Source organism: Puma concolor, chromosome D2, assembly GCF_028749965.1.
Source record: "Puma concolor isolate L17-30 chromosome D2, mPumCon1.1.hap2, whole genome shotgun sequence".
Taxonomy (NCBI): domain Eukaryota; kingdom Metazoa; phylum Chordata; class Mammalia; order Carnivora; family Felidae; genus Puma; species Puma concolor.
In genome coordinates, this window is record NC_141677.1 from 57,727,176 (window position 1) to 57,741,687 (window position 14,512).

Consider the following 14,512-nt stretch of genomic DNA (forward strand, 5'->3'; position numbering starts at 1 on the left):
ATCCCTAAGATTCATAGGCACAATATTTAGTTATTTGTAATGAGTTCTGCAAGGCTTAGGAAAAGAAAGAATTTTCTTTTAAATTTAATTTTATTTAATTTAGGTATTTATATGCTGAAACTCACTTGTTGCTATCTCCGAAAGAATATGCATCTACTTAATAAATATTACATTCACTTAATAAATATTTAATGAGCATGTACCAATCACTTTGTTAGGTACCGAGGATGCTAATGTGAATAATATGATCTCTTTTTCCCCAAATCTCTTTAATCTTAAGAGAGAGGTTAGATAAATGAATGGATAATCGCAAGACAGTGTGATAAAGGGTGATAATGGACACATACGGATTGTAGTGATATTACTATAATTTGACAATCAGTCATAGTTATCTTTTTTTTGTTGTTTCATGTTTATTTATTTCTGAGGGAGGTGGGAGGGAGGGGCAGAGGGAGAGGGAGATAAAGAATCTGAAGCAGGCTCTGCACTGTCAGCTCAGAGCTTGATGTGGGGCTCGAACTCAAGAACTGTGAGATCATGACGTGAGCCAAAGTCAGAGGCTTAACCAACTGAACCACCCAGGCACCCTAACAACCAAGTGTAATATTGGTGGCCCATTAAAAAATGTTTTTTAGAATAGGCAATGCATACATCTAGTGTAGAGATCAGAAGGCACAGTAGGGTAAACAGAGTAGTTCAGCCTCTCTCCCACCTCTTGTCTTCCAGCCACTCTGTTCCTTCCTTGGAGGCAGCTATTAGTACTAGTTTCTTGTATAATATTCCAGATACAGTCTGCATAAATATGCCTATATATAGTAATCTACTAAAAATTAAAACAAGTTTTAATGTTTATATTTATTTATTTATTTTTATCATTATTATTATTTTTTAAAGTAGGCTCCATGCCCAGTATAGAGCCTAACACGGGACCTGAACTCATGACCCTGAGATCAAGACCTGAGCTGAGATCTAGAGGCAGATGCTTAACCTACTGAGCCACCCAGGCACCCCTAGTGTTTATTTTTTATTTTTTTATTTTTTATTTTACTTTTAACGTTTATTTATTTTTGAGACAGAGAGAGACAGAGCATGAATGGGGGAGGGTCAGAGAGAGAGGGAGACACAGAATCTGAAACAGGCTCCAGTCTCTGAGCTGTCAGCACAGAGCCCGACGTGGGGCTCGAACTCACAGAGCGTGAGATCGTGACCTGAGCCAAAGTCGGCCGCTTAACCAACTGAGCCACCCAGGCGCCCCTAGTGTTTATTTTTTAAATGTGAATAATTGTACATAGTACAAAATTCAAAATTAAATATAAGGGTATGGAGTAAATTACAATTTGTTTTTATGTGGACAGAAATTAGGTGTTGGGCCCTCTTCTCCTAACCCAGGTGGTGGCTGTATTAGAGGAATTCATGCTAAGCTGCTATAACAAACCCTGGGTCTCAGTGGTTTAATGGATCTTGCTCATATAATAGATCCATGCCAGTTAGTCAGCTCTCCTAGATCCCTTGTCACTCCACATAGTAACGAGAGATCTAAAATCCTTCCATGATGTGTTTTTGCCATCTCAGAGCCCTTCGTTTCCAGCTGCACAGATGGGAGAGTATGAACTAAGGATCATGGGAGATTTTAGGGGCCAGCCCTGCAGGTGATGTACATATATCACTTTGTCAACATTCCATTGGCCTGAACTAGTCCTTAGAAAGGCTGAGAAGTGCATTCTTCCTGCATGCCCTGGGAGAGGAGCAGCACTGGTGAGCGTCCAGCTGTTCCCTTCCTATGGTATAGTTCTTATACTCGATTGTAACCTAGATATCTCTTCTCTTTCCACTATAGGTAGTGTATCTGGCCAGCGATACCTTCAACTATAGTGCCATTGACCGAGTGAAGTCCAGGGGCAAGCGGCTTGCACTAGAGAAAGTGCCAAAAGTTGGGCAGCGGTTTAATCGCATCGGGCTACCGCCAAAGGTATAAACTGCACCTGCAAAGGTGATGATTTATGGTGGCATAACCATCCAAGTGGTGAAACAAGGCACCTAGAGACTTGCATGTAGACATGCGAATAGCCTGCCTTGAGGCTCCTGTCTTCCTCATTTTTAAGGTTTGGGGAATAATTTTCCAGAGAACAGAGCTCCTAACTTCTCACTTTACTCCTCTGGCCCATTTAGATAGGCTTCTTGAATTTGGATTGGGCAAGCACTCCCATGACCTTTTTCTGATATAAACTCCACAGTGCCTTGTGGGTGACCTGGCTTACTCCTGGGCTCTTTGGACTTGAGCTACAGGGAAGTCTCTTTATTCCTCCTCTTTGGCTGCAGGTTGGTTCATTCCAGCTCTTTGTTGAAGGCTACAAAGACGCAGACTACTGGCTACGGCGTTTTGAAGCAGAACCTCTCCCTGAGAACACTAACCGGCAACTACTGCTGCAGTTCGAGCGGTTGGTGGTGCTGGACTACATCATCCGCAACACTGGTGAGCAGCTGTGGGCGGTCCCGGTGTGCTAGATGGCTGGGAGGCGCGGGGAGGCCTGGAGGCCTGCCGAGCTCCATACCTGAGTGCCTTCTCGGGATGAGGTTTGTCTGTGAGTCAGAAGGGCCTCGAAAATAGGTTGCCAAGACACGCTTTGTCCAGTTGTGCAGTCATCAGAGATAATGAGTCCTGGAGCCAGTAGTGCATTTTAGCTTAGCCTGTTTCCCAGTCCCAGACAGAAGACACATTGGCCCTTCCGAAGCAACATCGAGAGTACTTTTGTCCTTGATCCCTAGTCACTCAGAGTAGCAAGACCTATCGTAGGACAGTTTTGTCTTTGAGTAGCTCATGTGTGTAGACTCATACGGTAGTTGTCATTTGGTGACTGACTTATTTCACTTAGCATATGCCCCTAAGGTTCATTCATGTTGCGGCATGCATCAGAATTTCTTTCCTTTTTAGGGCTGAATAATATTCCATTGTGTGCATATACCATATTTTGCTTATCTATCCATCGATGGACACTGGGGTTGCTTCCATGTTTTAGCTATTGTGAATGATGCTGCTATGAACATGGGTGAACAAATATCTTTGAGACACTACTTTCAGTTATTTTATATATATACCCAGAAGTGGAATTACTGGATCACATGGCAGTTCTGTTGAATTGTTTAGTTTTCCTCCTTTTTTTTTCTTTTGAGAGAGTGTACATGTGTAAGAGGGGGAGGCGCAGAGGGAGAGGGAGAGAGAGAATCTTAAGCAGGCTCCATGCCCAGCTCAGAGCCTGACACAGGGCTCAATCTCATGACTGTGACATCATGACCTGAGCTGAAATCCAGAGTCAGATGCTCAACCAGCTGAGTCACCCTGGTGCCCCTGTTTAACTTTTTTTAAATTGAAGTATAGTGACCTATGCTTAGTCTTTGGAGGAGCTGCCATACTGCTTTCCATTCCAGTGCACCATTTTACATTACCTCCAGTGTTGGACAGCGTTCCAGTTTCTCCACCTCTTCATCACTGTGTCATTTTCCGGGTTTTGTTTCCTTTTGTTTTTATCTTTATTTATTTATTTATTTTTAATTTTTAATTTAATTTAATTTAATTTAATTTAATTTTATTTTATTTTATTTTTTTGAGAGACAGAGCATGAGCAGGGGGAGGGCAGAGAGAGAGGGAGACACAGAACCCAAAGCAGGCTCCAGGCTCTGAGCTGTCAGCACAGAGTCCGATCCAGCACTCAAACCCACAAACCGTGAGACCGTGACCTGAGCCGAAGTCAGACTCTTAACCTACTAAGCCACCCAGACACCACTCCTTTTGCTTTTAGATCACAGTCATCCTAATAGGTATAAAGGTGGCATATCATTGTAGTTTTGATTTGCGTTTCCTAATGATTAGTGATGTTGTGAACATCTTTTCATGTACTTTTTGGCCATTTGCCTGTCTTTGGAGAAATAACTATTCAAGTTCTTTACCCATCTTTGAGTCAGGTTGTTTTGTTGTTGAGTTGTAGGAATTCTTTATATATTCTGGACATTAATTCCATCTCAAATACATGACTTGCAAATATTTCCTCACATTCTGTGGGTTGCCTTTTTATTCTGTTGGTAGAATCTTTTGATGTAACTAATTTTTATTTTTTTAATTATTTTTTTTTAAGTTTGTTTATTTTGAGAGAGAGAGGGACAGAGCACAAGCGGGGAAGGGGCAGAGAGAGAGGGAGAGAGAGAATCCCAAGTAGGCTCTGTGCTATCAGTGCAGAGCCCAACTCAGGGCTCAGTCTCACGAACCATGAGATCATGACCTGAGCCAAGATCAAGAGTCAGACACTTAACCAACTGAACCACCTCAATGAAATTAATTTTAAAGTTTTCATGAAGTCCAGTTTGTCCATTTCTTAATTTTTGTCTGTGCCTTTGGTGTCACATGTAGGAAATTACTGCCAGATCTAATGCCATGAAGCTTTTGTCTTATGTTTTTGTCTTAAGAATTTTATAGTTTTTGGTCTTAGATTTAGGTAACGGATGAATTTTGAGTTAATTTTTTGTGTATGATGTGAGGTAAGGGTCCAACTTCATTTTCTGTGTGTGGATATCCAGTTCTCCCAGCACCATTTGTTTAAAAGACTGATTTTCCCTGCTGAAGGGTCCTGTCACCCTTGTTGAAAACCATTTGATCACATATGCAAAGGTTTATGTCTAGAATCTGTTGTTTTACATTTATCTATTTAATTTACCTATATGTTTGTCTTTATGCTAGTACTACACTATTTTGATTACTATAGCTTTGTAGTAAGTTTTGTAATAAATATAGTTTATCGTAAGCTTGAAAGTTTTGGAGGAAGTATGAGTCCCCCAGCTTTCTTCTTCTCTTTCTGGATTGCTTTGTCTATTTGGGGTCCCTTGAGATTCCATATGAATTTTAGGATGAGTTTTTCTGTTTCTGCAAAAAACATCATTGGGATTTTGATAGTAATTGCCTTAGATCTCTAGATTGCTTTGAGTAATATTGACATCTTAACAATATTGAGTCTTCCAGTGTATAAACATGGGGTGTCTTTCCATTTATTTATGTCTTCTTTAATTTCTTTCAGCAATGTTTGTAGTTTTGTTTTTTATTTTTTGTTTTTTGTTTTTGAGAGAGAGCAAGTGGGGGAAGTGGCAAAGAGAGGGAGACAGAATCTCAAGGCAGGCCCCGAGCTGCCAGTGCAGAGCCTGTCACAGGGCTCGTACCCACGAACCATTAGATCATGACCTGAGCCAGAAGTCAAGAGTGAGCACCCCGGCGCCCCTTGTAGTTTTTATTATACAAGTCTTTCACCTCCTTGCTTAAATTAATTCTTAAGTATTTTATTCTTTTTGATGCTAAGTGGAATTGTTTTCTTAATTTGCTTTTTTGGATTGTTCATTGTTGGTAAATAGAAATGCAAATGATTTTTGTGTGTTGACTTTGTATTCTGATACTTTGCTGAGTTTATTTATTAGTTCTGGTGTTTTTCTGGTATGTCATCTTTAGACTTTTCTATATATAACATCATATCACCTGCAAACAGATAATTTTACCTCTTTCTTTCAAATGTGGATGCCTTTTATTTCTTTTTCTTGCATAATTACTGTGGTCTTCCAGTATTGTGTTGGACAGAAATGTTGAAAGTGAGCATCCTTGCCTTGTCTAGATCTTAGAGAAAAAGCTTTTAGTCTTTTACCATTGAGTATGATGTTTGCTGTGAGCTTTTCATTTATGACTTATATTGAGGTAGTTTTCTTCTATTTCATTTTAAGTGTTTTTATTATGAAAAGATATTGAATTTTGTCAAATGCTTTTTCTGCATCAGTTGAGATGATCATGTGTGATTTTTATCCTTCATTCTGTTAATGTGGTATATCACACTGATCAATTTTCATATGTTGAACCATATTTACTTTCCAGCAATAAAACCCACTTGGTCATGGTATATAATCCTTCTAATAATGTTGCTGATGTCAGTTTGGTAGTATTCTGTTGAGGATTTTTGCATCAATATTTTTAAGAGATATTGGTCTGCAGTTTTCTTGTAGTATCTTTGTTGGGTGTTGGTACCAAGGTAAGGCTGGTCTCATAGAATGAGTTTCGAATGTTGCCTCCTCTTCAAATTTTTGAAAATTTTGAGGAGAATTGGTGTTAGTTCTTCTTTAAGTGTTTGGTAGACTTTACCAATGAAGCCATCAAGTCCAGGGCTATTGTTTGTCAGGAGACTGGTTACAGATTCAGTCTCCTTACTGGTTATAGGTCTATTCTGATATTCTATTTCTGCATGATGTAGTCTTGGTAGATTTTGTGTTTCTAGGAATTTGTCCATTTCATCTAGGTTTTCCAGTTTGTTGGCATACAGTTTCCTATAGTTCTCTCTCTCTCTTTTTAATTTAGAAAGAGCGTAATGGGGACGGGTAGAGGGAGAGGTAGAGAATCTTAAGCAGGCTCCGTACCTAATGCAGAGTCCCATGTGGGGCTCTATCTCATGACCTTGAGATCATGACCTGAGCCAAAATCAAGAGTCTGACATCTAACTGACTAAGCCATCCAGGCTCCCCTATTATAGTACTCACTTATAATCCTTTTTATTTTGGTAGAATTGGTAGTAATGTCCCTAGTTTTGTTTCTGATTTTAGCAATTTCAGTCTTGTGTATTTTTTTCTTAATCTAAATAGCTAAACGTTTATCAGTTTTATTCATTCAGTGAAACAATTGTTACATTTTAGTTTTAGAACATTGAGTTTATGTATAATGTACATATAGATGAAAATCTACCATCTTATGTGCTTTCTATGTTTGTGCCTATCTTTTTTTCTTCCCCTTCTTCCACTGATCTTTTTTCCCCTCTTTCTTGCTTTCTTTTAAATTATTTTGTACTTATTTCATTTCTCCCCTCTTTTAGCTCAGAAGCTGTATACTCTTTTCTTTTTTTTTCTTTTCTTTTTTTTTGGTGGTTACTCTAAAGATTACCATGTGAATCCTTGATTTCCCAAAATCTAGTACTAATTGGTAGAAACCCTTAGCTTCATTTACTTATCTCCAGACTTTTATACTATAAATGTCATATGTTTTAATCGTATATGCATATATATGTGTATGTGTCTGCATGTATGTGCATATGTAAAACCACATTTCTATAAAACTATTAAGATGGTATTGTCATTATTATTACTGTTATTAATATAATTATGGAGACTTTTGAGCATATACAAATAAGCAGAATAGTGAACCTGCATGAACTGGTTATTCCGGCCTTAACAATCGTTGGTCCATGACTAATCCTGTCCCACTCACACTTCCATTTAGTTACCTTCTTTTATTATTTTAAGGTAATTTCAGGTATAAATTTATTCCTAATTATTTCCGTACGTGTCTAAAAGACAACTCTTTTAAAAAAATACTATTACACTCCAACAAAACTAATAATATTTATCTAGATTTACTAATATATTTACCCATTTTATTGCTCTTTAAATCTTCCTGTATCTCCAAGGTTCTATTTGGGATAATTTTCTTTTGACTTAGAGAATATTTTAGCACTAGTCTGCTGGTGATGAATTTTGGTTTTGTTTGTCTGAAAATGTCATTATTTCACCTTCATTTTTTGAAGGCTATTTTTGCTGGGTATAGAATTTGGGATTGGCAGCTATTTTCTTTCAGTAGTTAAAAAAACAAATATTCCATTGTCGTCTTACTCCCATGATTTCTGTGGAGAAGTCACTTGTCCTTGTATTATTGCTGTTTATTTGAAGGTAATCTCTCTTTTTCTCTAGCTCTTTGTGAGATGTCCCCTGTAGTTGGTTTTCAAAATTTTTGCTACAATATGTTTGGTATAGTTTTATTTGTATTTATCCTATTAGGGATTCAGTTTTCCTTGAATCAACAGTTTGACCTTTTGTCACTTTTGGAAGATTCTCAGCTATTCTCTCTTTAAATAATTATTTCTGCCCATTTTTTCCTCCACTCCTTCTGAGAATCCAGTCACATTTTTCCTGGGTGCTTTGTTTTGCTCTTTTCTTATGACCCGCCTTTCAGATCATTACTTCTGTCTTTGGCACAGTCTAATGGTAAACTCATCTATTGAGTTCTCAATTTGGTAACCATATTTTTCAGTTCTTGAATTTCTATTTGATTCTTTTTTATGGTCTTGTTTTCTACTAATATTATTAAGCTTGCCTTTTATCTTCTTAAATAGTAAGGATTTTATGTTAAATATTTAAGAGTCTGTATCTTCATTGTTTGGAGCCCCTCTAGGTTTGTTTTAATTTTCTGTTTCCTTTGTTTTTAGCCATGTCATCCTGTCTCTTTACCTAGTTATTTTGATTGTCAGATATTATATATCAAAAATGGTAAAAATATTTGGAGGCCTAGGATGCAGAAAGTAGTAGAAGATGTGTAGTGCATCTGTGTAGAAGATGATGTTTGTTTTGGCAAGCAGCTAAGGGTACCAGCAATCCAGATTCACTTTAATTTCAGGTATTAAAGGGAAACTCTGCTTAGTTCCAAGGTGTAGTCCTTCAGGTTTTAACCCAAAGCATGGGTGATTTACGAGGGTCTCCTCCCTGTATCAGTCACTGGACTATGATTTTTTCTCCCTAGCTTCACAAGACTATTAGAACACTGTTCTTCTACCTCTCAACCTCTTAGCCACCTCTTCCCAAATCAGCAGGTGCTCTAGGAGAAAAGAAGCCACAAATGCTAGACTCTTCTGTCTGAATTTCCTTTCTCTCCCAGATCTTGACATTTTAACTCTTAATGAACTTATTCAAACCTCTGATATCTTAAAGAGATCTAAAAATATTTTATTGGGACGCCTGGGTATCTTAGTTGGTTGAGCGTCTGACTCTTGATTTCGGCTTGGGTCATGGTCCCAAGGTCATGGGGTTGAGCCCTGTGTCCACACCTAGCATGGTGCCTGCTTAAAATTCATTCTTTCTTTCTTCTCTCCCTCTCTCCCCCTCTGCCCCCTTCCCCTGCTCACACACTCTACAAAATAAAAATTAAAAAAATAAAAATACTTTATCAATGTTTTCTAGTTGTTCTCAGTAGAATGATTGGTCCAAGTGTCCAAAATATGTAGTCCATTATTACTGAAAGTGAAAATCACCCCAGTTTTTTCTAACATTCATGTTTCTGTTCACAGATCGAGGCAATGACAACTGGCTGATTAAATATGACTGTCCAATGGATAGTTCTAGCTCTCGGGTAAGAGGTTGATCTATGTCTTGAAGAAGAAGATGAGGTAGTGTATATGCATAATGTAGAAGCATATAATAATCAGAAATTAGGTCATATAAGTTGAGAAGAATCAGGATAGCACATGTGTTTAAAATTGATAGGTTAATATTTGATAGAGGTTTTCTCAATCTGTTTTTTTAATTTAAATTTTTTTAAATGTTTATTCATTTTTGAGAGACAGAGTGTGAGGGGGGAGGGGCAGAGAGAGAGAAAGACAGACAGACAGAATCTGAAGCAGGCTCCAGGCTCTGAGCTGTCAGCACAGAGTCCGATGTGTGGCTCAAACCCACGAATTGTGAGATCATGACCTAAGCCAAAGTCAGATGCTTAACTGACTGAGCCACCCAGGCACCCCTCTCAATCTGTTTTTTAAGGAATATCCTATTGAATAATGTTAATAGAGGTAGAAGAAAATTCAAAATAAGTTTGGGATATATTACATACTTTATGCTTTTCTTGGAGATTCACATTGCATAGTAGTGTAGTAAAGGTCTGAGAAGTAGTCCATTAAATGAACCTATTTAATTTTGTTTGGCCCATGATTTCCAAACTTTTTTCGAATACTTTTCTCACAATAGACCATAATTCCACAGAACCATCAGTTTAGAAAAAGCTGCTTCCTGCAATTTCCCTTACTCTCTCATTGCTTTCATATTCTACCATGCTTTTCTAGTCCTGCTTAGGTTGCACATTAAAAAAAAAAAAATTAGTGGAATAGGAGAATGAGGTTGACTTCTATCCTTATAGTAGTTTTTTTGTCTAGCTTTTATTTTTATTTTTTTTAATTTTTTTTTTTAATGTTTATTTATTTTCGAGACAGAGAGAGAGACACAGCATGAACGGGGGAGGGGCAAAGAGAGAGGGAGACACAGAATCGGAAGCAGGCTCCAGGCTCTGAGCCATCAGCCCAGAGCCCGACGCGGGGCTCGAACTCGCAGACTGCGAGATCATGACCTGAGCTGAAGTCGGACGCTTAACCGACTGAGCCACCCAGGTGCCCCTGTCTAGCTTTTACTATAATTGACATATAACATTGTACAGGTTTAAGATGTACAACGTAGTGATTTGATGAATGTATATTTTGCAAAATGTTTATTTACCACAGCAAGTTTAGTTAACACGTCCTCATAGTGTTTTTACTTTCTTCTCTAATAGTGGTTTTCATATTTTGTACATATCAGAATTACCTGGAAGCCTTATTAAAAATAGCACAGATTCTTCAAGGCTTTCCCCCACTAGGTCTGGAGTAAAACTTAGGATTCCGCACTTTTAATAAGGTACCCTAGGGGATTCTGATGCCAGTATCCTGGACCCACAATCCCTGTTTCTGTGATGGCACCTGTGAGCCTGAGGCATGGAGCCAGGTAGACAGTCATGGGAGTGTCTGACAGGCCATCATAGGTAGCCCGCCCACTCTTTGCATTCGGCTCTTGTCCTTTTCCTTTTCACCTGTCCCTGAAATGACAAGAAACTCTCTTGTGCAAGAGTAACCAACTGTTATCTTCCATGGTCCTCTTATCTCATGGCAAAATGTGGTCACCAGTAAAGTAGCATCTGGTCCAGGTCTACAGAAAAGGATCTTGGCTGGCTGAATTTGATTTTTCTTTTTCCTTTTCATACTCTCAGGACTCTCACTGCCTTTTCCTAGGAAGAAAGGCTTAGAGTTACCTTTTGTTATTGTCAGTTTCCTTCTTAAGGAGGGCTGTGGCAACTCCTGGGGAAGTGTACCTTTTCTTAGATAAGGAACTCTGAGAACCTTAAATAAGCCAAGTCAGAGGTGCCATAAATGTACTAAGCTCAGGTAACTATGGAAGCCAGTTCAGAGGTTGAATAAGGATTGGTGCCTGAGGGGGTTGGGTTGGGCTACTTTGCTACTAGTTTAAAGGGCCTGAGACAGGTGGGACCCTAAGTATTTTGTCTTTCCTTGTTCTTCAGGACACAGACTGGGTGGTGGTGAAGGAGCCTGTTATCAAGGTGGCTGCTATCGACAATGGGCTGGCTTTCCCTCTGAAACACCCTGACTCCTGGAGGGCATGTAAGTCTCAAGACCATTGTGGTCTGGCTTTTTCTTGCTCTTCTCAATTTTTTCATCTATGGGGTGAAGATAATAATACCTCTACCACAGGATTGTTCTAAGAATTTGTAGAATGACGCAGCTCATGCATTTAGCACAGTAGCTGACACGTGGGGCAAGTACTGCAAAACGCAAGCTACTCTTGTCATTTTTGCCTGACATTAGTCCTGTTAGAAGCACAGAGTTGAATTTTCTCATCTGTGCTTTGCATTTTTCTCATTTTTTCTGAGGACTATCTTATTATAATTTATTCTATTTGTGTTTCTAAATATAAGCTATCGTCAATGTTTTCTGTCTTCCTTGGTGACATCCTCGAAGCCAGCCCCTGCCCTGGTCATAACTGAGAAACTCTTAGAAAAAGAAAGGGAGATACAAGTAGAGGGTCACTAGCCCCTTTGCAGTACCAGTGTGTCTTTTCAGAAGGCCGATCTCAATGTCTCGTTGGTAGATAACTAGAAGTAACTAGAAGGTCTTGTGATGTCTGGGAAAGAGTACAAGCTCTGGGATTTTTGGGTTTGAATCCTAATTCCTTTGCTTACTCTTTAGGCTTTAGGATTAACAGCCCTGGTAACATTTCTTTTCTGTCCTATGTCAAGTAAGAGGGCTGTTCTACCTTTGGCAGTGCTCTGATAGGTGGAGGACAGAGATGGGCAGCTTTGTTTTTTGCTTTTCTTCTTTTCAGATCCCTTTTACTGGGCCTGGTTGCCCCAGGCAAAAGTCCCGTTCTCTCAGGAGATCAAAGATCTGATTCTTCCAAAGATATCGGACCCTAACTTCGTCAAGGACCTGGAGGAGGACCTATATGAACTCTTCAAGGTTAGCCCTGAGAACCTCAACCTTGTAACTATATGGAAGAAGGAATTTCTAATGGCTTTTCTAATGGGTCCTGATACAAGCCAAGAGAGAATGGCTAACACTCTCACTCTTCTGACTTGTGTCGGCCAATGAAGAGCAAACAAAATTCCCACATGTGGGCATCAAGACCTAGTTCGGGTTGGTTTGAAAAAAATTGACAGCCGTGATGAATCAACATGGGTTTGTCTTGTGTGTCACGGGGCTGCAGTGTATCTGTAGAGCTCGCCTTTTCCAATGGAGCACTAGAGGCCGGAATTCTGCACAGTTCATAATGAGACTCGGGACAAGATATTCACTTGTTGTTTCTTTCCTCACCCACGAGACAGAGAGTTCTTAGGGTGGTAGTTAACTTCACTAAACCTCATAAACCTCATGTAAGTTTTCTTTACTAGAAAGTTTTTAATCGGGGGAAGAAAGTGGGTTCTTCTGAGAGATTCACGCAGGTTCCGTCTCCTGCCCTTTTGCAGAAAGATCCTGGTTTCGACAGGGGCCAGTTCCATAAGCAGATTGCTGTCATGCGAGGACAGGTAAGCCTGGGACTTCCTCCTGTTGTCATCCCTGGACTCTCTCCGGGAGGGTTATATGCTCATGCTGAGTAAATGTAAAGCTTGTGTTTTACACCCTTTTAGTCTATGCCGTACATATTTGTGACTCTGACTTAGCCCTTGGGTGAGGAAAGGTAGCCCTTTCAAATCTCCCACTTCTTCCACGGTGTCCAGTGCTTGGTGAGGCATTTATTATGAGCTCAGCTCTGTGCCTGTTGCTGGCTAGTTCATTGGTAAATTTACCCAGCGGCCCCTGTCTTCAAGTTGCTCAAGGCAGGCCATAGGCCTTGGTGGTTAAGAGCCAGCCTCTGGAGTCCGACTTCTTCACTACTTACAACCCCTGTGGCCTTGGGCCAGAGCCTCGGTTTCCTTGTTTATAAAATGTGACAATAATAATTCCTTGCAGAGTTGGCCAAAGGATTACATAAGATAAATGCATATCAAGTGTTCAGTAAAAATAATCACCTAGGGTTAGCACTCATATATTGATCGTGGTTATAATTTTTGTTATCGTTATAAGTTGTATTATTTCTTCTTTCTCCACTTTACCTTCAAAGAGAGCTAAGGAAACCCCTAGGGCATTCATTGTTGAACTTCAAAAGTAAAGACTGTGCCTGAAAAATTGTTTTAAAGCTCTGTAGAGCACTGACATTCTGCTTATCACTTTGATATTTTCTTTCTTTTTAATGTTTATTTATTTTTGGGGGGACAGAGAGAGAGAGAGTGTAAGTGGGGCAGAGAGGCAGAGGGAGAGAGAGGATCCCAAGTAGTCTCCGTGCCCAGCGCAGAACCCAACATGGGACTCAAACCCACGAACCATGACCTGAGCGAATATCAAGAGTCAGATGCTCAACCAACCAAGCTGCCCAGGCGCCCCAACTTTAAAGTCTTAAAGACATCTGGGATGGCATAGTGGGATGACTTAGTGGACACAGTGCCTGTGTTTGAATCCTGGCTCTGTCATTTATTGGCTCTGTCATTTATTGGTGAGGTCTTGGAGAAGTTGTTTAGTCTCTCCTCCTTTTAGTGTGTCCATATGTAACATGGGGTTAATAATAGCTCCTATCTCATAGGGTTATTATGAGATCCATGGTTTAGTACGTGGTGTATTGAAGTGATCAATATGTATTAGCGGTTTTGATTATGATTTTGTGTGCAGAAAAGGTAGGTTCTCACATCTTTAAAGGTCAAGAAGGTCTTTCCAGTCATAATTATGCATTTACCTCTACCTACCATTTAGGTAAAGGCTTCTTGTGAGAGCAACTCTTGGGCTTCCTGAGTTCATGTTTCCTTGGAAGTGGGATGTACAGAGGTTTCAAGAGCTGCAGTTATTATAGCTGCCTGAATACCAGTGACGTGGTCTTCCTCCATTTCCCAAATAATGTAAGGGCCCAGTTAAGCTGGCAGAATTTTTGGAGACCTTAAAAGCCACATGATGTACTGTGGTATTATGGAACTCAGCATAAAGGAATGAACTTCTCAACCTTGTGTAGGCTATGCCTCTGTCCCTATTATACTATCTTCTCTAATCCCTTTCCAGCTCAGTCCCTTGCCAAAACCATAGCAACCCTCCTCTCATCATATCGGTCAGGGCCATTATCTAGAGTGGCAAAAGGGGGGGGTGGGGTGGGAGAGTACAATTTTATCTTTCTCTCTGTCTTGTGCCCTTAATGTCCTTTGAGGGCCTTTTGGCCTCTTACGACTTAGAGTGCCTCCCTCTCAACACTGTAAGTTTCCATGAGCATCCAGCTCATTTCAGCAGGTAGGTGGCCAATACATCGGTCACATCCTTACTTGCTTACCAGTCACACACAACGA

The 14,512-nt window shown here is 39.8% G+C and overlaps 1 protein-coding gene across 1 annotated transcript in view; it reads left to right on the top strand.

Moving 5' to 3' along the window:
• The window catches only part of PI4K2A (phosphatidylinositol 4-kinase type 2 alpha), a 32,812-nt gene that overhangs the window by 11,769 nt on the left and 6,531 nt on the right, over positions 1 to 14,512 (top strand). The window contains exons 3-8 of the mRNA XM_025918213.2: positions 1,838 to 1,969; positions 2,320 to 2,473; positions 9,126 to 9,187; positions 11,156 to 11,255; positions 11,977 to 12,110; positions 12,617 to 12,676. Coding sequence (XP_025773998.1) covers positions 1,838 to 1,969; positions 2,320 to 2,473; positions 9,126 to 9,187; positions 11,156 to 11,255; positions 11,977 to 12,110; positions 12,617 to 12,676 — 642 coding nt within the window. The remainder of the gene's footprint in view (positions 1 to 1,837; positions 1,970 to 2,319; positions 2,474 to 9,125; positions 9,188 to 11,155; positions 11,256 to 11,976; positions 12,111 to 12,616; positions 12,677 to 14,512) is intronic.